Genomic DNA, 26,045 nt, shown 5'->3' on the forward strand with positions numbered 1-26,045 from the left:
CGCACATTTATGCATTTGTGGGATTATTTTACAATCATGTATATAGTCCTTTTTTATGACACACATTTTTCCTTAGCTTATAATAAAATAAAAATATTCAAAGTTGTTATTGTTAATTACTGTGAAACTAGCTTTTATCATTTTTTTTTATTATATCTATAATATATAATCATTGAATAATAATAACAACAAAAGTAAGAATAATAATCATAAAAAATAAAAATAATACAAATTGTTGTTACTACTGCAATATAATAATTAAAAAGACTATAAAGAAGCTTTATTAGAATGCATAATATTACATATATCTTGATATTAAATAGGTGTGCATTTAAATATTTAATAAATGTTTTTACTTTATTAATAACTATAAAATTTCATTTTAAAATGTAAGGAATAATAGTATGATTAGGAATTAAGCAATATACTTTGGTATTTTTTATTATATTTTTTTTTTATATAAATATGTTCATACATTTTTAGAACCACACATGATTGTATGGAAATGTGTGTGTAATAAAAAAAAATATAAATTTAAGAAATAAACCGTTTAAAAAATAAAATAGGAAACAGAGCTTAAAATACAAATATGAATACTTGGAAGCAAAATTTAGGATATGCGTAGAATGATATATGTTTTTTAAATAGGTTGCCATTTTAATTGAACAAAATACATATAACAATGTACATAACTTATATTTTGTGCATATATTTGCTCTAAAAAAATTTTAAAAAGTATGATTGAAAGGTACATCATTTTATTCAAAAATAATATGTAATACATATATGCCTATATATTTAATGTTGTATAAGATTACAACCAAATTAACAGCTGTTATATATAAGAATGAGCAGTCTTTTATATACACCAATCTTTGTATTTTTATTTACCTTGCATGCTCATGTTTTTTATGACATTTTTTTATAGAAATGTAAAATAGCTAGCTTTTAATTATACATGTTTAACCAAAACATGGAAATGTTAAAAAGAAAATAGAGTAACGAAAATAATATATCATTTTATATATTCCTATTTATCTCCAAACAATTTTATACAAAATAATATTTGCATTTTTCACACGAAAATAAATCGAAACGAAATCATTAAGTTTTTCAAAATTGTCTGAATTATTTCCAAATTATAATGTTTTTATTAATTTCGTATGATATATAAAACGAGTAACTAATATTCTCCCTCTTGCTTTTATAAATAGTGAAATACACAAAATTAATTTCCTTCGTTTTCATATTGATAAATGAATTTCATTTTTTATTTAGAGTGCTTATCCTTACTATATTTTTACTATATCCTTACTTTATATTATTGCTATTTTATTTTTTTTATTTACTCGTTTGCCATCGTAATAACAAGAGCATAAAAAAATACATAGATCCTAATACATTGGATGACGGATATATATATTTAGAAATTATATTAAAAAAAAATATTTTTTTATAAATAAAATAAATCACAAAACATGAAAAATATTATTTTATAGGCTTGCTTAATTCATCACTAGCAATATAATTAATTAATTTTTTTTTAAATAATAATAGATATATAATGTTAGGAAACACATAAAATAAAATTGTTTAATTCCTTTATTATGCTATAATATTATATACAACAATTGCTTTATATTAATTTGTTTTTTGCATATTTTATCCTTTATAATATAAAAATGGTGAATGTTAATAAAGATAATATCGTAACTATCCAATCCCAAGTGTTTGATGGGTTTTGTGGAAACAATATTGCTTCATTTGTTTTAAGAAGGCGAGGACATGTCCCAAAAATTCTGAACACAGTTCAATATTATTCAAAGTATAAACATTGTGGTATGGAATTAAATATATGCGATATGAAAAGTATTTTGGATGAATATATATTAGATGTGTCAAATTTATATGGCGATAAAAATAATTTACACTTCTTAACTGGGTTTATTAAAACAAAGGAATGTGTCGAATGTGTTATAAATACTATTTTAGAATTAAAAAATAAAAGAATAAACAAATGTATCGATAATAATGTAACTATAAATGATAATACCTCAAGTAATGCTACATCAGAAATTAATAATGAAGAAGAATATTTAATAGAAAATATAATAAACATTAATTTTTTATGGATTTGTGATCCTGTAATGGGAGATGATGGAAAAATATATGTAGATAAGGAAATTGTAGATGTATATAAAAGATATGCTAGTAATGCTGATATATTAACACCAAACCAATATGAACTTGAATTATTATGTGATAAAAAATTGTTGAATGAAAAAGATGTAATAGATTCTTTATCAATTTTGTTAAATAAAGGAGCTAAAATTGTCATTTTAACATCTGTTAAATATAATTTCGATAACGAACATTTATTTGTTTATGTCAGTTTTTTTAATAGACAAAATAAAATGATTTGCTTTAAATATAAAATTAAAAAATTTGATTTTTTTGTTTGTGGAACTGGTGATTTATTTTCTTCTCTATTATTATCCTTTATAATAAAACAAGGTGGAAGCATTCTAAAAATTGTTTCCCAAGTTTTAAATATAATGCATGTAAGTATACACACTGGATGCTAAACCTCAAATATAATACGAATATATCTGGATTTACAATATATATTTTTTTTTTTTTTCAGAATGTTATAGAAAATAGTATTGGCTCTACGGAGTTGCACATAATAGGTAATTAAACAAAAATACGTTTGCATTGAATTTTTTTTATATAAACTTTGGATATTTTCCAATTTATTTTATAATTTCCATTTTTTTTTAGAAAACCAAGATATCATTGCCAGTGATAAATTATATGGAACTTTGGTTAATCCCGAACCTGCTTGCATATAATTTTTTTTTTATTCTTTTTACACAATATTTATAGTAATTCGTTAATGCTATTCGCATTAATTTATTAAATTATTATAATATGAGTTTGCAGTTTTAAAAGGTATGCTATATATATGTATATAAGTGTGATATTAAGCATATCCTACCTATTTACTTAGTGTATATATTCAACAAATTTTTTAGATGATTTATTCATATATTCCTTATTTTTGTATATTTATTTTCAACAACTTTTAAAACATAAAAGGTTTGAAACTTCATTAAAAAAAAATTAAATTAATGTTAAACAACGAATAATTTGAGCCTACATTGGCTATTTTTTTTTGGATGCATACTGAAAAGGGTGTTGAAAAAATACCATTTAATTCGAATAGAAAATATATTATATTTCCGCATATTTGTGATATATTTATTTAAGATTTTTTTTTAATCGTTTCCCTTGTTTTTTTTTTTTTTATTTCGTGTCATGCTCTTCTCAGACTTTTACCATAAAAACAGTTCATGTTTAGAATTGACACATTTTACCATTTTAAAATAAAATGAGAAAACTTTCGTTGAGAATATTAAGTTCAATAATACCACGCATAAACAATGTACATGTACAAAAAGTTTTTTTTTGTAATAAAAAATATGAACCGTTCATAAATAATTCAAACGAATTCAACATTCCATATAATAACTTGGATGATGTCGAATTTGAAGATCAACTATCATCAGCTATAACATTTGATATAAATATTGATAGCGATAAAAAATGGAAAAAACAAGAAGAAATAGAATATAATAATTTTTTGAAAAATCTTCAAAATGAAAAATTTTATAATAATAATTTTATTCAAGAAAGAAATTTAGAGGAAGCTCAAAATAAGGACATAAATGAAATCGAAATAAAAAATTGTGAAATAAATGAGACTATCAAAAATATAAAAAATGTACTTGATAAATATGAAATGAATGATGAAAAAAAAGATGAAATAATAATAATAGAAACAATATTAAATAACCTAAAAACAAAAAATAATAAATATATATTAAGTTCAATGGGAAACAAGTATATAAATATATTTGTTTGTATTCTCTATAAAAATTTCGAAAAAATATCTTATAATAATTTTGTTATTTTTATAAACTTAATTTATGAATTAAGACAGAAACAAATAATTCGTGATTTTTCCTATGAGTATATAAAATTTTTAAATAAAGAAAATAATATAAATTTTCAAAACAACAGTGTTAGAATTAATACCGATTTTGAATATTCAAAATTAAGTGAAAATGAAGAAATAAATTTGTGTATTCATATTTTAGAAATTTTAAATGATTGTTCTTTGTATTTTTCTGAATATTATGATTATTTACTTTCAAAACTTAATAAAATGAATAATGATCAAATTGTTTTATTTTCTAAAGAATGTTCTAAACATAGTCTAAGAACAAAACATTATTTAGATAAAGCTTGTGATATATGTATAAAAAAAATAAAAAATTTTGATATTAAAAATATACAATCCTTATATCATTCTTTTCATCGTTTTCCAAAAGATTATTCACAATTTTACGATATTTCATTAAGTTTGATTTTAGAAAATATAACACATTTTGACATTTATTTCGATCATATTCTTCTCAAAATAGCTAATAATTTTAAAAATGATAAAAAATATGTCAATTTAACTGCATCTATAGCAAACAAAATAAATGTGTACATAAATCAGATACGAAAGAATATTAATTATGAATCAAATAATGGGAATAATGAAAATGGGGCTAAATTGGTAACAAATGATAAAAGTAATATGAATGAGCAATGCCAACAAATTGCCAACAATAATTCAGAAAAAGGCATGCATTCAGAACCTAATAGTGAAACGTGTAAAGAACAACTAATTTGTCAAGATTCTAAAAAAATAAACAAATTAAAATTAGAAAACAATAATGAAATAGAAATAAAAATAAATAACGAAAAAGATGTTTGTAACACTATTATTGAAACAATAAAATGTTTGAAATATCTTGAATATCGAAAAAATAATGATGCTGAAGTAAAAAATGCAGTAAATACAGTTTACGAATTGATAAATGATTACCCAGAATATTTAAAATTATTATATGTAGAAGATATTGTATATATATTGGTATGTTTTACTTCATATAATAAAAGAATTGTAATATATAATAACTTATTAGACATATTATGCGAAAGGAGTAATGAACTATTACATGCAAAAAATATATCTTTATGGATATATCCAATTTTATATTTATCAAAAATATCATGGTTTCATGGGAATTATTTTAATTTTTTATTTAATTGTATTAAAGATAACTATGTGTTAAGCAGATTAAACATTTTTCAATTATTAAAATTATTATCATCTATTGTTAAAATGAATATATATGATGAAGAAATTTATAAAATTTTAGTAGAAAAATTGTTTAGCGAATGGGATACTATCAAAAAAAAACTTGTGGATATATCTACATTTTTATGGTCATGTGCATATGTTAATATTATTTATAAACCTTTATTTGACAACGCATATAAATCTATTATTAATATAATAGATAACAAATCTTTTGGCTTAGATAATGTTATATATAAAAATTGTTTTGTCAATATAACATGGGCTTTTATTGTTGGTAATTATCATAAAACCGAAAAAGATTTTGATAAAATTTTAAATGTTACATTTTTAAATCGAGATCCAAATGACTCACAAGCATTTAAACGGTTACATCAAATAGCAGATGCCTGTTTTAAAGAAATACCAAATTGCTTAATTAATTTAAAATCGCTAGATCTTTTATATAAATATTGTATGCATGAAAAGTGTAAAACATTAAGAAATGATTTTAATATATATAAAAAAGAAAAAGATGCTATGAAAATTAAAAATAAAATCATTGATGAAATTGCACACATTTTAAAAAAAATACCTACATCATATCAATTACATTATGAGCCATATAATAATTCCCCATATATTGTTGACATACTTTTAAATCAAAATCAAAAAATTGGTATTTGTGTCTATGGAAAAGAACACCTAATGAGAACTTTGGCTAATTCTCATTGGGATTATATGAATACTGGATTTACTTCTTTGCAAATGAGAATTTTGGCTAGCCATGGTTGGAAGGTATGCAAAAAAAAAAAATAAAAAAAAAAGTCACACATTTTGGCTAGCTCTATTTTTATAAGCCATTTGTGATGGTAACCCAAATTAAAATCCGATTTTTCAATTTCATTAGTTTGAATTAACTATTATTTAAACTTTTTTCGCTTTTTAGATTATTCCAATTAATGGTGGGGAGTGGCTAAAATTAAATATGGAACAAAAAAAGACATATTTACAGGAATACTTTAAAAAATACTCCATACAAATTTAAATTCGTTTATTTGTATATATTAGTAGGATACAAAATAAACTATTATTATGTTTGTTTTTTCAACTTTTTTTTATTTGTATAATAAACCATTTCGCTTAAATAATTCAATGTTACATATAATCACCCTTATTTATAAATAAACTCTCAGAAATATAAGAATGGAATGCGTTTCTGATTTTTTGTTTTTCGTTTTTTTACGATTAATATATGTAAATTTGATACAAACAAAATATATATATCATATCATTTTTTTAATACCATTTTGCATTAACCTGAAATAATAATCCTATACAAATTTATTAACAAGAATATGCAATATATAGACAAATAATGATATGATAAAAAAAAAAAAAACCTAAACTTGGGAAATTATTGTAAAAATAGACATATAATAAATAAAAATATGTATGCATTATTAGCATTTTTTTTTCTTATAAAAAATTAATTTTTTTAAAATATTAAGTTGATTAATTCCTAAAAATACCAAAATGGTAATTTCTGTTAGTATCATGTAGAATAAGAAAAAAAAAATAATGTAAAAATAAAAAGAGTAAATCTATTAATAAGAGTTCAAATTTTACTACTTATTAATAGTTTAAATTTTATTTTTTTATATACGTGTTAAAAATATTTGCTATTTCACCATTTTATTCTTCTGTTCATTCCTTTCCTTTATATATGTGTACATATACATACGCGTATTGAATATGTTTTAATACACGTTGGATTTATATTGATTAACAAAATTTTATATCACAATGTGGTTCTTCTTTCTTTATGAATTTTTTTTTTTTTTTTCATATAATTCCTTTAAACGCAGATTTAGTAAAATAAAATAATAATAATTTACAAACGTCTTCCTCTTCTTCCTGACTTTTTTCTAGTTGAGTCAGTTGGAATTGGTGTGACATCTTCAATTCTGCCAATTTTTAAGCCTGAACGGGCCAAAGCTCTATAAGTCGAAAATAAAATGAAATAGTGCATATACATACATGTGAATACTTACTTAATGTTATGGAGCACTTATATAATGCTATGAGAATATAATTTACCTTAAAGCGGATTGTGCTCCTGGGCCGGGGGTTTTTGATTTTGTTCCTCCAGAAGCTCTTAATTTAATATGAATAGCTGTAACTCCTAATTCTTTTAATCTAGCAGCAACATCTTGAGCTGCCATCATAGCTGCGTATGGACTTGACTCATCTCTGTCTGCCTTAACCTTCATACCGCCTTAAAAAAAAAAAATAAATAAAATTAATTTTTAAAATTTAAGAAAAATGTATAGATCGGTATCATATTATTCAAAAAATTTAATGGCCAATTAACGTGTTAAAAAAATTTTTTCAAATTCATTTAGATTATTTTTTTTTATTTTTTTTTTTTATCATAAAAAAATACCTGTAATCCTGACGAGAGTTTCCCTTCCACTTAAGTCAGTAACATGTATAAAAGTATCATTAAATGAAGCAAAAATATGAGCAACTCCAAAAACTAATTCCCCTTCTTTGGGCTGTGGGCCTGATACTATTGCTGTTTCAGGCTGTGGAACTTTAACTTTTTTCGAAGCCATGTTTTTATTACTTATATTGTACGAATAAATTATAACAATAATAATAATATTAATAATATAATATTATATACTTGTATATTTATTTAATGTAAAATCGAAATTTAAAAAAAATTATATTTGACCATTTACAAATATTTTTTTTAAACACTTGTTTAATTTTTTAAATAAATTTATTTTTCTATTATTTTTTAATGTTACGACTGCAAATAAAAATTTTCTTTAATTCCACTTTATTTTTATACCAAAATGGATAATACTAGATAAGCATATTATATATATGTTCATAAATTAATTATGCGTATTATATTTTCTGTATATATCAAAGTTATATAATTTTTCTCAAAATGTATAAAACCTGGGCATAACAATAGCCACTATAAGTAATACGCTGCCAAGTTTCCCCTTAGCAATCTAGTAATGCATATACTGCATATAAATAATAAAATGCTATAAATATAATAATAAATGTATATATGCTTGCTTAATAATTGCATACTTGATAATGTTATAACAAATGCTAAATCGTATGGAATTAAGCACGATTTATTTTATAGTGTATAAATAATTACATTTTTATTATATATATATTATATTACATACTTATTTAAACGGCATAGCAAGTTGCATTATATAAAAATAGTCACGGCCCAAGTTTATAAATAACATCCAAGCACTGAATATATATATACATACATACATACATACATACTTTTTAATTATTTAATTTGCCTAAATATGAAATATATTTAATAATTTTTTCTACGACTTTTTTTCTTTTATTTTAATTAAAATAATACATCAGTTTAAAATAGTTAAATATCTATATAGGGATAATGGGTTAGCATCCGGTATATTCCCCCCCCCCCCAAAAAAAAAAAAAAGTAAAAAAAAATGAAAACCTCTTTAATCACTTAATAGGGATAAAATAAGTGAAAATATATTTATTTTCTTTTTAAGGAAAATTAATATAAGTTCCATATCCATATACAAAAAATTAAATAAATGTATAAAACAATTTTTTTTTAAAAGTTATAATAATACATATATATTGAAATTTTACATTTGAAAAATAGAATGTATAGAAAAAAGCATAGAGAAAATATGATATCAATTTGTTTTCATTTTAAAATTATATTACAATGGTATATATTTAGGTCATATTACTAAATAGAATGTTATTGTGAATGGATATAAGTATAATTATAATTATGTTTTCATTTTTAAGGAATAAGGGAAAGTAATTAATTGGTATGTGTTTGAATTTGTTTGCTTTTTTTTCAATCTTTTTTTTATTTTAACAAATTGTATGTTCACAATATTCTCAAAAATATCATACATTATATCTTAATAACAAACATACTTTCTATAATAATTAAAAAAAATGAAAATTTGATAAAAATATTTAGCATATATAGTTATGTGTTGCGTTATTTAAAAAGTGTATGCTTTAGTAACCTTCACAATTATATTTCATTAATTTAGTTATAGTTTTTTATATTTCTACATGTTTAGCATTTCCTTTTTTTTTTTTGTTATTTTTTGTATATTTTCACAATTTAGTAATATATACAACATAAAGGTATTTGAGATAAAAAAAAAAAATTATATAAATAATTTAGAAATAGGAAATATAAAAAGGGACTATAATTTTGTAAATTATACTAATGCTAATATGTTATATAATAATAAGAAAAAAAAAAAAAAAAAATTGTATACTCAAAATAAGTTAAATGAAAATAAATTATCAGGTTCTGAAAAATTGACAAATATAATATTAGTTATCGATTATGATGGAACTAACTATAAAGGATGGACAGGAATTGAGAATTATAGTTCAGTTTATTTGAATGCTATTCATGGATTTAAAAATGTAAAAAAATCAGATATTTATAATGGCAATGTTTTAGAAAAAGTAGACGATAATGATATTAATTGTAATAATTTGAAGAAAAAATATGAAACTGTACAAAACTGTATACTTAACTGTTTGTTAAAAATACATGGATATGGAGACAATCCAAATATAACTAATTATAAAGAAAATAATTTAAAACCTTTTGAATTTATAGGAGTTAGTAGAACAGATAAAGGCGTCCATGCTAAAGAATATGTTTGTCAATATATTTCATATAAAAAATTTCCACCTTTCAATGGTAATTTGGAAAAAATCAAATTATCTTTAAATCGTTTACTAAATAAAGATATAAAAGTTTTAGGAATTTTTAACGCACCTTTTAACAACTTTAATGTTAGACATCATAATTTAGGAAAAATATATACATATAATATTGACTTTAGAAAACCTTCACAACCTTTAGAAAGAAATTTTTCATGGCAATTATATGATGATTCGCGCTTTTCATTTCTTTTGAAAAATAAACCGGCAAAATGTGAAACAGATGCAAAGGAATATAAAAATACAAATAAAAATGTTTATGAGACAAATATAGTTTCCCTTTTTGGTGCAAATGGTAATGTAAGCAAAAATTATAGTAATAACGATAGTAATAACGATAGTAATAGTAATAGTGATAATGATGAAGAAAAACACAATTTTGAAGATTCAGAAAAAAGTGTAAACGATTTAATTATCAAAGAAAGAATTGAGAATATTATAAAAAAAGAAAAAGAAAATAATGGACCAAATAAAATAATACATTCATTAAATATAATAAATAGAAAAAATGAATTTAAATCTTCTATTTTATGTGATATAGACAAAATTAAAGAATGTTCAAAACTATTTATAGGATATCATAACTTTGAATGTTTTAGAGGGGCCCTTAAAGGAACAGAAAAGCAAAGAATTATTAACACATTTTGCAATATACACTTTTTAGATATATATAAATTAAAAGATAATTTATATCAATTTATAATCCAAGGAGATAGATTTTTATATCATATGATTAGAATAATTGTTGGAGTTTTAATACAAGTTGGGGTTGGAATTTTAAATTTTCAAGATGTTAAAGATGCTTTATATAATTCTAAACCACTTAAAGTTAAATTATGTGCGCCCCCCCAAGGTTTATGTTTGAAAAAAATATTATTTCCCCCAGAAATTGAACATCTTGTTAATTCAGCAATTTTTTCTGAATAAACCGAAACATAATTTTAAACAAGAGGAAATAATTTTTCACAACTTTTTTGTCCAAAATATACATCCCATAATTCTATTTTCAAAAAAAATCAACGATTCAAAAGTTGGGAAAAAAGCGAAAAAATAAAAACATATGCATATAAAAAAAGCGAAAAAATAAAAGCATATGTAGATGAAATACGTTCATTTTTTTTTACAATTTTACACAATTGGATTATTCAAAAAAAATGTGATTTTTCTAGAGTCGACTTAAATTAATTTTTCTATCCATAAGGGAAGAAGAATATCCTTTGGATTTCATTTCACTTTCATTTGATGAACTATCATATTCTTCATTTTTATTTTTATTTGAAAATAAGTTAAATGACATATATTGTTTTTGTGTTTTTATATTTTTTTTTTGTTTTTTTGTATAATTATCACTATCATTACTGTCTGTATTTTCGTCAGAACTAGTACTATTTGTACATTTTTGTTGTTTTAGAATATTATATTTTTTTAAAAAATTTTCAAAAGATTTTAAATTTAAGTTATTTAAGCCACCTTTTATATTATTTATTAAATTACATATTTGATGTATACAACTACCATTATAATATATTAAGATAGTTGGTAATTTATTTTCAGGATAATTTTCTATAATTTTATTATATACCCCTTTAGTAAATTTTATATATTTATGTTTATTTGCTAGTTCTTTTAATATCTGATTTAAAATTTTACATGAAATAACATTGTCAGAATATAGATGTAGAACAACAAATGTTCCAGTTTTTTTTTTTTCATTAATTTCATTTATTTCTTCATTTTTATTTGTATTATTAAGAGGATTTTTTTTGCTGGCTTCATTAATTTCTGTAATGAATGTTTCCTTTGATATTTCATAAACTTCACCATATATATTTAATAATCTATTTTTATTTATTTCATTTATTCTATCCATTTTATATTTATTAATTATTTTTAAATACTCATCATCTTGATTTTCTTCTTCTAATATTTTTAATTCCTCCAAATTTTTATTTTCAAAAATATCTTCATTTTCAATTCTATCGATATTTTTTAAATATATTTCTTCTTCTTTTATTTCTTTTTCTAAAGGTGGAATATTTCCAAACTTCCTTTGCAAATCATCCCATTCAGTTGTTTCGATAGTTGGATTCGTTGTTGACATTATTTTGTTTTTTTTAATAAGTGTATTTATTTCAATAAATAGAATAATAGCTGTATATTTGTGTGCTTTTAATACAGATTGAGTTTGGATCGGTTTGTGAAAATATAGTATTAAAAACACACAAAAACATTTTATATATCAAATGTGTTTCCGGATAATAAATAGTACATCATAATACTATGTTAAAAATTTTCAAACAAAGAATATAATTAATAATATTTTACCAAAAAAAAATACATAAAATTTACAAAATTGAGATATAAAATATGTATAGGTATTTATATATTCGTAAAATATACAGCATATTTACACGTTTGAAAATCATGAAACTGTTATTTCGGAAAAAAAAAATATATATACCTAAAAAATCGAGCGAATACTTACATAAGCATACACATATAAATATATGTGTAAAGAGTATTTATATAATGATAAAAATATATAGAAATTTTTTTTTCATAATTTGAAAATATTAATTCTTCATTTTGTTTACCATTTATTTTCAATCCAAATGAACAAAAATTGTTATGACTAGCCAAAATTGCAATTTCAGTTTTTTTTTTTTTTAATTTGTTTTTATGGCTTGAACTACCTATGTACATATCTAAATATTAATTTTTTATGCTATATATATATATATTTATTTAGCTCCTATCATTTATTAATATTATTTTTACATATTTCTATAAACTATACAACATAGTGGATTATTTTCCTATTTATGCATATTTTTAACACCGCAATATTCCCACACTGTAATTTTTTTCATAATTTTTGTGAATGCACAAATTATTCCATATTTTTATTATGTTATTTTAAAATTAATTAAATACTAGGGAATATAAACATGCAAATGAAATAAATATATTAACTTAAATTTAAAAGGAATAAAGGAAAAGGTTTATGCATGTATTCTATTACACAACTAGGTGTATTTTTTTTATTTCTTCGTCCATATTTATAAATTTGAAATAATTATTAACAGGTCATAATATTAATAAAAAAAACTGTACAAAAAAAAAAAATACGTCCAAAGGTATTCCAAAATGATACCTTAAAATTGTATTTCTACGTTTTTCGTTCTTTTGCTAATTGAAAAAAAAATAAAAATAGTAGTGAGCTGAGTATGATAAAAAGAGCAAATGGAAATAAGCGAATGAAAATCAAAAGTATATTTGGATATGTAAAAATGTGTAGAGTATGTACACTTTTTTTTTGTCTAGTTAGGTGAATGGGTTAATAATATAAAAAATTGTATTTTCCAATTTTGGGGATATAATATTATATGTGCCCAAATTGGGAAATATGTAATAAAACAGGTAAACATACAAATACTTAAATCTATGAATGTTGATATGTCCATATATATTTAAACTAATCTTGTTTGTTAATGGTCAATTTAAGAATTATATAAAAAGTTTTTTTTTTTTTGTAAATTATTAATAACTAATTTTTTTTTACAATTCGAACCAATTTTTTAATTATTTCATGTTACTATATATCTGAGGATATAAATCAAAAAAATAAAATAAAAAGTAGCACTGAAATAAAATGGAAGTAACGTCAACTTTATTAAAAAAAAGTCAAATGTTTGCAGATGATTCATCTGATGGATTTCCTACAACAAAAAAATTTTTTGTTTCATCAATCGGTATTATATATTTTCATTTTGTTTTGAAAATTATAGGAATAAAATTAATTCACAATAACTTACTTATATGTTACAAGTTTATTTAATCGGTCTTTCCCACCTCATTCTTTTTAGGAAAGGCTCATTTAATAAATTCACTTTATGGAATTGGCTACACAATACAGATAGCTATGCTTCCTTACCTGGTAAGTTTCATCATGTAAATACCACAAAATGATGGTTCGAAATATTTATTAGCTGTTTTTTTTCACAAAAAATTACCAAATTAATACCTTAAAACAAAATAAATCACATTTAATCGTTAATATATATATGTGTAAATAATGGAAATACATAGACAATGGATAAATAAATACAATGGACGTTACTTATAGCAGTAAAATGAATTTTTATTTTTGTTATGGTTCCTTTTCAGCTAATAAATTCCAATGCCGGAATTGAACACAATGGATATTTGTTAACTTTATTTTCTCTATTGCAATTTGTTGGGTCTATATTTTTTGGACGAATAGCAGATATGTTAGTATATGTAGCGAAACAAACATAAAAACAAAAATTATTAAATAGTGACGATGAAAACTGATTAGCATGTATATATATATATTTATGGATAACCTTTTATTAAAGTATGCGTGTATCTTTCTTCATTGTACAGATGGGGAGTAAAGAAATCCTTTTATTTGTCTTTGTTATCTTCTAGTATGATGTATTTAATGGTTAAATAAAATGATGTTTATTTCAATAAATAAAAAAATATAAAGAAAGGGTGATATAAATAGTTACATTATATCTCTCCAGTATATTGTTCATATTGGCTTCTACATATTTTAACACATAAATACAGATACACACACATGTGGATATTTGTTTTATTCATTGTTAGCTAACTGTATGCAGATCTGTTTTGGGATATTATATCAGTTTTTTTCCATCTTTTTTTATGCAAACATTTCAAGTTTCGTCACTTTTAGTTTGTTTAAAAACTGAAAATGATAAAAGGACAGCAGCTATTGGGTATTTAAATTTAAGTTATGGGATTGGTATAATAATGGGAAGTATTTTAGCGGGTATGTTGGTAAATATATTAGGACCAAAAGGAAATTTATTTGTTGCTTTTTTATCTCAAATATTAGCATTATATATTTCAAAAAGTTTAGAAGAAGATCCTAAATTATTAATTAATAATAATATCGAAAAAATAAAATTAAAAGAATTATTTAAAACTGCCCAAAATGAATGTACAAGATTATTCAAATTATTTAAAAAAACATATGGAATTTGTTTATTAATATTATTTGGCTTGTTACCTATATTAATGACTAAGTTTGCTTTTGCTCCAGTTGTTGTAGATATGTTCAAGTTAACACCTGCACACACATCATATTTAATGACTTATGCAGGTATTATTACAATTATAGCAGAAGGTTTATTAGCCCCATATTTAAGTTCATTATTAGGTGATATGATTTGTTGTAAATTTGCAATACCTTTAACATTGTCAGGATTTTTATTATTATCTTTATGTGGTGCAAATGAAATTTTCGTCCTTTTATTTATGACCATTCCCTTATGTGGTGGTGCTTTATTATATATATGTGGAACTAGCCAAATGACAAAACGAGTTGACGAGTCAGAACTTGGATCAATCATAGGTTTAAATACTTCCATTTTTTATGCCGTTACAATAATGGCTCCCTATTTGGCATTTAAGTCTTACATTGCCTTAGGATTGGGGCTATATTGGTTCGAAAAAAAAAAAAAAAACGCACACATGTTCATATTGTTAAGAATAGCTAGACATAAGTATTTCATTTTCCCCTTTTTAGGCTGCTATGTGCTTTCATTTGTTTTGTCATCACAATATACATTTTTGTATTAGATCAATCGACGCTGAAAATTTTTGAAAACGATGCGGATAGTTTAGAGACCATGTTTTCTAGTATAAAACTATCATTGTAGTATATTTTTGTCAATTGTTTTTTTCCGTTTTTTAATCGCAAATTTTGTATCAATATGCGCCATAAAATTTATTTGAAAAAATAAATAATTTTGCTGTACTATTTCTTTTGCATTTTATTGTCTTTTTTTTTAATATTTTTTTACTTAATCGTAATCCGTGATATAAGGAATACACCTTATTGGGTTTGAAATAAGTTGATCTTTTTCACAAAAAAATTTTAGCAAATGAAAAGATGTGCATTTAGCACGAATTTTTTGGTGTAAATAAAATAGGTGGATAAGGATTGATAAATAAATAGTATTAACAAAGCCAACGAACATACAAACATCTTAAACAAAATTAACAAATAAAAGAATAAAAAATGTAATAAAAAATAAAAAAAATGATTTTCAAGTTAGATATTAAGACAATTAAAAAATCAGTATGCACATAAGCAGGATTGTGCAAAAGTGAATAGTGGTTTTAAAAAATTAAAATTCGCACACTACTCAATTATCGCGATGGCGCTGAATCAATTGTTCGTAAATAATTGCATACACGAATCATAGAATTGTGATATTTTTCTCCAAACAATATATAATTATAACATAAAATATGTATTTTCATTACATACAAATATAAAAAGCCAAACATTGTAAGGAGTGATAAAGAGCTTAATTTTCTTCGTATGCTTCAATAATATCACATGTATTAAAATCAGTAAAATTGTCAAAAGCTATTCCACATTCTTCATTCTGATTTACTTGACTTCTTTCATTTTTCAAAACTTTTAGAGATATAATTTTTCCAACATATATAACATTACCATCTCTCAATATTCTGACATTACTATTATTTTTAATAGTACCATTAATAACAATACATCCTGATATTTTTCCAAATTTAGATAAATTAAAAATTTTCAAAATTTTAGCTTTTCCTATATATTTTCCAGTTGGTTTTTTGCTTAATCGTTTGATCATTTCATTTTCAATTTGTTCTATTAATTCATATAGAACATTTGAAAAAATAAATTGGGAACTTAAATTATTTTTCGAACTTTTTCCATTTTTTATATTTTTAGCTATTTTAACATTAAATCCTATAATAATAGCATTAAAGCTAAGTGCATAATTTATATCACTTAATGAAATATCTCCAATATTTGCATATATAATTTTATTTCGAATTCTATATATAGTATCTTCTTTAGACAACTTTAGAATTGAATTTTTTAAAATATCTATAGTTCCTTGTTTATCACATTTAATAAAATAATTTATATATATATCCTTTAATTTATTTTCATTTTCTTCAATATTTTTTTCAATTATATTACCATTTTCATTATCCAATTGAGTTTCTACATTATTTTCACCATTAATGTCATTTTTGTTTTTTATCTCAGGATTTATGATCATATCTTTATATTTATCAAGTATTGCCATTGAATAATTAAAATCATTAATTTGTGAACTTAGAATTGTATCCTTATTATGTTCAGAAATTTCTTTTGCAATTGTTTCAGATTCTACTACATGAAATTTATTTCCAGCAATAGGAATAGAATTTTTATTATATCCTATAATTACAACTGGATCAGAAGGATGTGCATATTTTACATTTTTATTCATATAATTTTTTAAAACTTTTATTTTTCCATAAGATGATCCAGTATAGAAATTGTCATTTAATTTTAATATTCCTTTTTGTAATAAATTAATTGAAACAATACCATTTTTACCAATATATGAATCTAATACTACTCCTTCTGCATTTTCATTATATTTTATAGATAAATCAATAAATTCGGATTCTAAATATATTGCATCTAACAATTTATTTATAGAATCTTCTTTATATATAGAACATTCAACTACTTGAATTTCACCACCATTCATTTCAGTGGATATATCATAATATAATAAATCGTTTATTATTCTATCTACATCAACATTTGGAATATCTGTTTTTGTTATGGCAATTATAATTTTTATATTTAATTCTTTTATCAGTTTTATACATTCTATAGTTTGTTCTTGAATACCTTCATCTGCTGATATAACTAATATACTTAAATCTGAAATTTGAATGCCTCTTTGTCTTATAGGAATAAAAGCTTCATGCCCTGGTGTATCTATAAATGTACAAACAGAATTATCGTTTAAATTTGCTTTAAAAGCTCTTATATTTTGTGTTATTAATCCATGTTCTTTATTTCTTTCATTTGTTTTACAAATATAATCAAATAAAGATGTTTTTCCATGATTAATATGACCTATAAATGTGACAACTATATTTCTTTTTTTTTCTTTTTCTTCTATATTTTTATTTTTTATCGATTTATTGTCTATGTCTTCCCCACCGTTTCTTTTCAAACTAATATTATTCGAGCATGCTATCACATTGGAGTTATTATTTTTATCAAAACAACTTTCAATCGTATTTATTGAAATATTATCAAAACGATTTGTATTTTCACTATTTTTAAGTCCATTCGTTTTTTTATTGGCTATAACTGGTAATATTAAATTGTCCTGAATCTCAAAATAATCACAAGCCTTTTTTATTTGATCTAAAGTTAATTCAGAATTAAAACTAAATTCTTTTTTTTCATTTATCATGAAAAATTTTTTTAAAGAAGATGGTGATATTTTAATCATTTTTGAAAACATAGACAAATTGATAACATTGTTATTATTACTATTACTAGGCAGTTGATATGTTCTTGTTAATGTTTCTTTACCTTTATCCTTTTTTTTTTTTTTTTTTTTTACTGAATTTTCAAAGTTGCCATTTATTTTTCCTCTTTCTTTTTTCATTTGTATTTTATCATCTTCTAAATTGTAAATAATTTTATTATTTTTTTTTTTTTTTTGAATATTAATATAATTATGTGAATTGTTTAAAATTGTATCTTTTCTGTCAGTACAAGTAAATTCTTCTAAATTATTTTGAGTCTGTTCATTTAGGATTCCCTTTGGGCATGTATTTGTTAAATTTTCTTGTTTAATATCTGAATACATTGAATTTATTATACTTTTTTTGTAAGTAGATTGAACATATTCTAGAACCCGTTTGAATGTGTTAGTTTCTGTTGGTATAGTTAAAATATAACTCGAACTAAAATTATGTTCAGACTTAGATAATATTTCTACATCTATTATATCCCATATTTTAAATATGTTTTGAAACTGTATTGATTTTGTTAGTTTACTTTGCATCTCTAAGTTTTTCATATCTAAAAGTGATTCAAAATTTGAGTCATTTTTTTGGACATTATTATTTATATTTTCTGTTTTGTTTAAAATATAATTTCCGAGAAATTTTAATTTTGATCTATGCAAATAACCTACACTTCCATTTTTTAATATTTTAATAAAGCAATAAGATTCACATATTTTTGTTATCAAACCTTTTGATTGATCTCCTTTTTCTAATATTATATCTTTATTATATTTTATTATATTTCCTAAATAATATATATTTTTTTTTAAATTTGCACCCAATATTTTAACAGTAACTTTTTGGTTTATTTTAAAATAACTATTCATATTTTCTACATCATTTCCTAAATTAGATTTGTTTTTAAATAATATTCCAAAACTATTTAAATCAAAAATCTTTATATATGCTGCTTCTTCATTAACGGAGCATACATAGCCTTCAAAACATTTTCCAATATTAGATTCTTTTATTTGCTCAGAATACTGATTATTGTTTGATATGTTATTTCTAGAAATATATTTCGTTTCTTTTTTTTCATTATTTTTGTATAAATTATTGTTATTAATCGAGGATGTATAAACACATTCTTTTATTCCATTACTCGATTTTTCTAAAGTATAAGACACATTTTCTTTATTTTTTTTTCCGATTAATTTTCTTTCTTTTGTGTAATTTATTTCCTCTAAGTTTAGTTTGGTTCCATCTGTATTTTTGGGGTTATTCCGTTTTTTTTTTATATCAGTATTATTATTTATATTACTTTCGATTTGATCATTATTCATTTCACTTTTTGTATTATCTTCTTTTTGATTAATGCTATACGATTCTGGATTTTTTTTTTTATTTTCACTAATCTTATCTTTTTCCACTATTTTATTAGTTTTTTTTTTCTCCAATTTTTCATTATCATTTTTTGACTTTACTTGTATTTTTCTTTTATTTTTGTCATCAGATAAATATATATCTGTTTTTCTTTTATCATTTTTGTGACTCCATTTGTATAAAGATTCTTTATTTTCTAATATTTTTTCATAATTTTGATATAAAAAAATACTTGAAGGGTTAAAATAATAAAGTGGGAAATTATTTGATATGACATTTTTATTATTCAATGTATTTAGTTTGTTAAAAAGTTTTAAAAAATTATTCTGTATTGTATTTCGAGTGAAATAATGATTTTTGTTTTTTCTAAGTTTCCCGATTTTGTATTTACTGCTTTTTGTTATAACATAATTATTATGGGAAATATAATTCAATTTTTCTTTTTTCAAATTTATACAAAAACATTGTTTTATTTTTGTTAATATTATTATAAACCATAATAGCGGCCATATAGCTAAAAAAAGCCTAAACTTATAAGACATTACTTCATCATAAAAAAAAGAAAACAAATAAATATTATTTACATAAACAATTATAAACATTAAAAAATTACATTTTTGTATCTGATATAAGAAAATGTGTATTTTGACGGAAATAAAAATATCTAGAAATATTATTGAAATCTTTTTTTGTGGCAACTTAATATTTTTTTTTTCAACTATTCTGTAAGCATTTTATCGATATGGGTATGATAAAAAAAAAAAAAAACAATGTCCACATATAATATGCAAATAACTGCTATTACCGAAAATTTGACATTTATTAAAATTCTCCTTAATATAATAAATGCAGGAAAAGTTTTGAACAGATATTTTAATCAGTTATATAATGCGAATTCAAAATGGTAGAATGATGTAAATATATGGATAACAAATAAATTCACAAAATTTTTGTTAATTCATTGAGTATAGGGTCCCAATTAATATACTTTACAATATCCATTTAAATAAATATATATACAATAGTAAATTTTACAATTTTTACAGTTGAAAAAAATATCGGATTAAACAAAAAAAATAAATACTATATATACAGCTTATCCTCCAATCGAGAAACCGAAATGTATGAACGTGCAGGCGAAAAGCGATATATTTTTATTTCGTATTTTTCCGTTTTTTGTGTACTTTTGTAGCATAGTGTCGAAAAAAATGGAAAACGTCTTATATTTGAACATTTCAAAGAATAATATGAACTATGAAACCATAAAAAAAGATGAATATTGGTTCTTAAATATATGACATGTTTAATATGTTCATGGTGTAACATGGCCATACATATAATATTTTTTTTTTTCTATGTTTAAAAAAAAAAGATATATATATTATTTAAATATTTTCTATAGATAGGCATATGCTAAAATGAAAGATAATATGATAAATCATGCAATAGTAAAATAGAATAAATAATACGATACAAATATGGTGCCTCTATATACATTACACATAATATTAATTATAAAAATTAATAATAGTATAATGATGATACACATTAGGAAAATAAAAAAAATATATTATTTTTAGCTTAAAAAAAATAATAATAAATAAAATTAAAAAATAATTGAACAAATAAATAGCGACAAAATAAATAAGCGAATAAAAGGAATTGAAAAAAAAATCGCCAATACGTATAATCACAATATTGGAATAAATAAAATAATAATAAAATAAATAAATTATACATATTATATTTAATAGGTTATCTATTTTTGTGTTTATTACTTAATATTTTATTTTAATTTTTTTTTGATTTCCCCTACTTTGTACTTTATTATTTTATTTTTATTTTATACTTTTTATTATTAAAGATATTACAATTTTTAACAAAATCAAATGTTATGGAAATATTTAAACACCATATATATTTCCATTTGTGAATATTCATTGAATAGAATATATTGGCTTGGTATCATATTGTATGATGGAATATTTAACGCTTTAAAATTACTTTTTTATAGTTATATGATTGTGTAAATATAAACTACACGGCAGTGTATAAATTATATAAATAGAATTAATAATATACATATATATGAAATATAACTGCGTATACTTTCGTATCTGAATCAGAAAAAGAAAGGTTTTTCGAACATGACACAAAGATACTCATAGAATATATTATTTGGAGAGTTTTTTTTTGCTTATAAATAATTTACAAAAAAAATGAGCTCCCTATCGGATATAAGTTCAAACAAAACTGTCATACTGGATAATATACAAATTTCTAACCTTTTTAAAATATTTGATACTTTCCCCTTTGAGCCAAAAAATGAAAATGAAACATGGTATGTTTGTTTTTAAATAGGTTAATATGATGTGTGTGCAAATAGCCATTATATATATATTTTTTTTTTATTAATTTTGCTATTTATTTATTTATTTATTTATTTATTTTTTTTTTTTTTTTTTACACATTTTTTCCCCTTCCATAGGTATATAGTAAACAAAGACTTCATAGACAATTTACGAAATTATGAATCTGGGAAAAATACATCCTATGATAGCTTGATAAATAATAAAATATTTATAGAAGATTGTGATAACGAAGTCAATACAAGAACTCGACTTTTAAAAGAATATGAAAATGGAAATGGCATAAGTTTTATTTTATATCCTGAAAAAGCTATTGAGATATTGGAAAAACATTTCCAGTTTAATCTAAAAATACCAAGATCAGTTTATCAACATAAAACGAAAAGAAAAGATAAAGTAATTTTTAAAGTCGATATCCAACCACTTAAAGTTGTTGTTTATTCAAAAGATACAAATGAGCACTCAAACCCCCCTCAAATGAAAATCGTTATTTTACGCAACGATACTATAGAAAATGTTCTAAAAGAGGTAAATTAATATGCTGTTGTTTAACTGTTTTTTTTTCCACATATTCATATGTGTTATCTATATATACATGTTACTTTTTTTTCCTTTCTTTTTTCATAGATAATCAGTGATTTTGATCCCAAAAAATTCAAAAAACATTTATTTTATGCGGAAGATCCTGGGGAAAACAAAGAAACAAACTGGAAGTGTTTATACATAAGTAATAGCAATGATTATCCTTTGGATAAAAAAGTCTATGAATATGATATAGACCAAATGAGTTGTTTATTAATAACCAATGAAAGGGCTGATATAAAATGCTTAACATATGGTAATGAATATAGTGAATATAATATGACAAGCAATAATATATCAGGAAGTGTAGATGATGATATAATAAATAATTCCAAATCTATTAGCTATATATTTGAAAATGGTGGTGATAGAGGATTAATAAATTTAGGTAACACATGTTTTTTAAATTCATCATTACAATGCTTATCAAAAATTTTAAAATTTACAAATTATTTTTTAAGTGGATCATTCTGGGATCATATAAATTATTGTAATCCAGTTGGGCAACATGGACGACTAGCTAAAGCATATTATGAAACATTATTAGAAATGTGGAAAATAAATAAAAAAGGAAAACCATATGCTCCTAAAGCTTTAAAACAGGCAATAAGTGAAAAGAGAGATGAATTTTATGGATATCAACAACATGATTCACAAGAACTTTTAGCATTTTTATTAGATGGTCTTCATGAAGATTTAAATTTAATTCAGAAAAAGCCATATTATGAAGAAAAATTACAAGGAGGGCTCGATAGGCCAGATATAGAAGTTGCAGAAGCTTCATGGAAAAGACATAAAGAAATTAATAATTCAATAATTGTCGATTTATTTCAAGGACAATATAGATCAAGATTACAATGCCCACAATGTAACAAACTTAGTATAACATTTGATCCTTTTATGTATTTATCAATTCCGTTGCCACCTAAAAAGAATCATAGGATATGGTTCCATGTTATGTTAAGTAGAAATGTTCAAATGTCTTTGAGATTTTCCTCTATTTTTAGTGGTTCCCAAGAAGTGTTAAAATTAAAATACAATTTTATAAACATTATAAAAGATTTAAAAAAAAAAAGAAACTCTATACTTTTACATACAAAAAATATCATAAAAAATAACAAATATTCCCACGAAAATACGAATGCTTTTAACTTTCATACCAAATTTATGGATGAAGCAAGTGAAAGTTATGAAACAAATAATGAAGAAAATATTGGGAATAGTATGAATAATAAAAATAATATTGATGGAAGTAATTATATGAGAGCCTTAAAAAATAAATCAAAAATCAAAAATACATTAAATGAAGAAGACATAAACAATATATATGAAAATATTTGTCATATGTGTAATATTAACACAATAGGTGATATTGAAATTTCTAATTTATTTTTTTTATATACGAGATTTAAAAATTTAGCATGCAATAATTTTTTTCAAATATTAAATAATAATGATATTATAGCTGAACCACATGCAAGGACAGGGAAAGGTATTAGTCATATATTTGTTTTTATAGTTCCTCAAAATTGGCCACATCTAATTGATAATAATAAAAATGTGAATAATTATAATGATGAAAATGGAAAAATAAGAGTATCTGATAGTTTAACTTCTTCAACAAGTTCAGTTGGAAAAGCAAGAAATAACAATTCAAAAGATGAGGATATGTATATAAAAAATGATTCGCCAAATAATGATGATAAAAAATATAATCAAAATAAATTACATAATAATAAGTTAGGCAAAAAAAGGAAAGGTAGTTTATCTTCCCCTTCTAATTCTTTAAGAAAAGGAGACAAATCACATTTAGATACTGAAATAGGTAAACCAGACGATTTAGAAAATTCAAATGATACTATAACTGAAGATACAAAAAATGAGCCCTTCAATAATGAAAATAATAATGATAATAAATCTATATACTTGCTAATTGTGCCTTTATGTAAAGATGAACAATTATTATATAAAATGAAAAATAACGATTTACCTTTTTTAGTAAATACTGCATATAATATTACAACAAAGGAGTTATATGATAAAGTAAAAATTGCATACAAAAAAAACTTGAAATTTGAAAATATTAAAATGAATCAGAGCCGAAGTAGATGTAATAGTATTAATAGTGGATTTTATGGAAACGGATATGGAGAAAAACGATTAAAAAATGGAGATAGTGAAATAGGGTATTATAATGAAAATGAAAATGAAAATGAAAATAATAATAAATTATATCATAAAAATAAAAATATATCTAATATATATTTTGATAGTAATAAAAAAGATAATAGCCCCGATATTAGTTTGAATTGTTCTACTAATAGTACAAATATGAATATTGAAGAAGGTACAAATGATTATTATGAAAGTTATTTAGATAAGATACATTTATATATACCTTCTTATAATTTAAAAAATAATTGGGATGCAAAAGATAATTTAGGATTTTTTTTAAAATGTGATGAAACATACTTATCAGATTATATTCAAATTTCAGAAAAAAATAAACTTATTATTATACATTTAGATAGTAATTCAATAAAAGAAGAACTATCTTTTGATATTAAAACATTAACATTAATGGATTTAGAAGAAAAATATAGTGTCGATACATGTTTAAAATTATTTTCAGAAGAAGAGCATTTAGATGAAGATAATACATGGTATTGTAGTAATTGTAAATTACATGTACAAGCATATAAAAAGTTAGATTTATTTCGCATGCCAATTGTATTAATATTACATCTAAAAAGATTTAATAATTCAAACCGATGGTTAAGAACTAAAATAGATTCATATGTTTATTATCCCCATAAAGAAAATGAATATCTTGATATGACACCATATATATTATCAGATGGATTAAAACATATGAAAAGTTTTGATCCAACTTATTTACCTTTATATGAATTAATAGGAGTTAATTGCCATACTGGAGGGTTGGGTGGAGGCCATTACTTTGCTTATGTTAAATTAAATGGACAATGGTATAATTTTAATGATACATATGTTACAACAATTGATGAATCTCAAATTAACACAAAAAATGCATACCTTTTATTTTATCAACTTCATACATATAAAAATGAAAAGTTTACCGATATAGCTCAGCATAGAAACATAGCAGAAGAAGAGGCTATTCGAATGGCAAATGCAAGTTACTATAATTAAATTTATTTTAGCTTAGACATAATTCTAATAAATGAAATAAATATCAGGTTATTGGCAAACACATATATATATATATATATACCTGATTAAACCGTTTCAGCTTATTTCATTATTAATAATGTGACATATATACCCACATATTTACTCGTCAAGAGTGGGCATACACTTATTCCATTTTGAAGACCATTATATGC

At 22.3% G+C, this 26,045-nt stretch overlaps 8 protein-coding genes across 8 annotated transcripts; 5 read left to right on the forward strand and 3 right to left on the reverse strand.

Moving 5' to 3' along the window:
* Window positions 1-1,682: 1,682 nt before the first annotated feature.
* PBANKA_1230800 (pyridoxal kinase, putative) lies at window positions 1,683-2,852 on the forward strand (the record flags this gene model as incomplete). Its single annotated transcript, XM_034566382.1, has 3 exons — window positions 1,683-2,561; window positions 2,645-2,690; window positions 2,782-2,852. The coding sequence occupies 3 exons, from the start codon at window positions 1,683-1,685 to the stop codon at window positions 2,850-2,852; spliced, it is 996 nt and encodes a 331-aa protein (XP_034422985.1).
* Window positions 2,853-3,391: 539 nt separating this feature from the next.
* Window positions 3,392-6,242, forward strand: PBANKA_1230900 (RAP protein, putative; the record flags this gene model as incomplete). Its single annotated transcript, XM_034566383.1, has 2 exons — window positions 3,392-5,992; window positions 6,144-6,242. The coding sequence occupies 2 exons, from the start codon at window positions 3,392-3,394 to the stop codon at window positions 6,240-6,242; spliced, it is 2,700 nt and encodes an 899-aa protein (XP_034422986.1).
* Window positions 6,243-7,088: 846 nt separating this feature from the next.
* PBANKA_1231000 (40S ribosomal protein S11, putative) lies at window positions 7,089-7,812 on the reverse strand (the record flags this gene model as incomplete). The annotated part of the gene is made up of 3 exons (XM_034566384.1): window positions 7,089-7,194; window positions 7,295-7,472; window positions 7,641-7,812. 3 exons carry the CDS (start codon window positions 7,810-7,812, stop codon window positions 7,089-7,091), a joined length of 456 nt encoding a protein of 151 aa, XP_034422987.1.
* A 1,504-nt stretch (window positions 7,813-9,316) lies between these two features.
* On the forward strand, window positions 9,317-10,915 carry PBANKA_1231100 (tRNA pseudouridine synthase, putative; the record flags this gene model as incomplete). The annotated part of the gene is made up of 1 exon (XM_034566386.1): window positions 9,317-10,915. The coding sequence occupies one exon, from the start codon at window positions 9,317-9,319 to the stop codon at window positions 10,913-10,915; it is 1,599 nt and encodes a 532-aa protein (XP_034422988.1).
* A 238-nt stretch (window positions 10,916-11,153) lies between these two features.
* PBANKA_1231200 (phosducin-like protein 1, putative) lies at window positions 11,154-12,089 on the reverse strand (the record flags this gene model as incomplete). Its single annotated transcript, XM_034566387.1, has 1 exon — window positions 11,154-12,089. The coding sequence occupies one exon, from the start codon at window positions 12,087-12,089 to the stop codon at window positions 11,154-11,156; it is 936 nt and encodes a 311-aa protein (XP_034422989.1).
* A 1,551-nt stretch (window positions 12,090-13,640) lies between these two features.
* On the forward strand, window positions 13,641-15,699 carry PBANKA_1231300 (major facilitator superfamily domain-containing protein, putative; the record flags this gene model as incomplete). The annotated part of the gene is made up of 6 exons (XM_034566388.1): window positions 13,641-13,740; window positions 13,855-13,925; window positions 14,156-14,259; window positions 14,396-14,456; window positions 14,624-15,483; window positions 15,567-15,699. The coding sequence occupies 6 exons, from the start codon at window positions 13,641-13,643 to the stop codon at window positions 15,697-15,699; spliced, it is 1,329 nt and encodes a 442-aa protein (XP_034422990.1).
* Window positions 15,700-16,353: 654 nt separating this feature from the next.
* Window positions 16,354-20,331, reverse strand: PBANKA_1231400 (sporozoite surface antigen MB2, putative; the record flags this gene model as incomplete). The annotated part of the gene is made up of 1 exon (XM_034566389.1): window positions 16,354-20,331. One exon carries the CDS (start codon window positions 20,329-20,331, stop codon window positions 16,354-16,356), a length of 3,978 nt encoding a protein of 1,325 aa, XP_034422991.1.
* A 1,617-nt stretch (window positions 20,332-21,948) lies between these two features.
* PBANKA_1231500 (ubiquitin carboxyl-terminal hydrolase 2, putative) lies at window positions 21,949-25,851 on the forward strand (the record flags this gene model as incomplete). The annotated part of the gene is made up of 3 exons (XM_034566390.1): window positions 21,949-22,070; window positions 22,218-22,626; window positions 22,726-25,851. 3 exons carry the CDS (start codon window positions 21,949-21,951, stop codon window positions 25,849-25,851), a joined length of 3,657 nt encoding a protein of 1,218 aa, XP_034422992.1.
* Between the last annotated feature and the right edge of the window lie 194 nt (window positions 25,852-26,045).

This window comes from Plasmodium berghei, assembly GCF_900002375.2.
Source record: "Plasmodium berghei ANKA genome assembly, chromosome: 12".
NCBI lineage: Eukaryota > Apicomplexa > Aconoidasida > Haemosporida > Plasmodiidae > Plasmodium > Plasmodium berghei.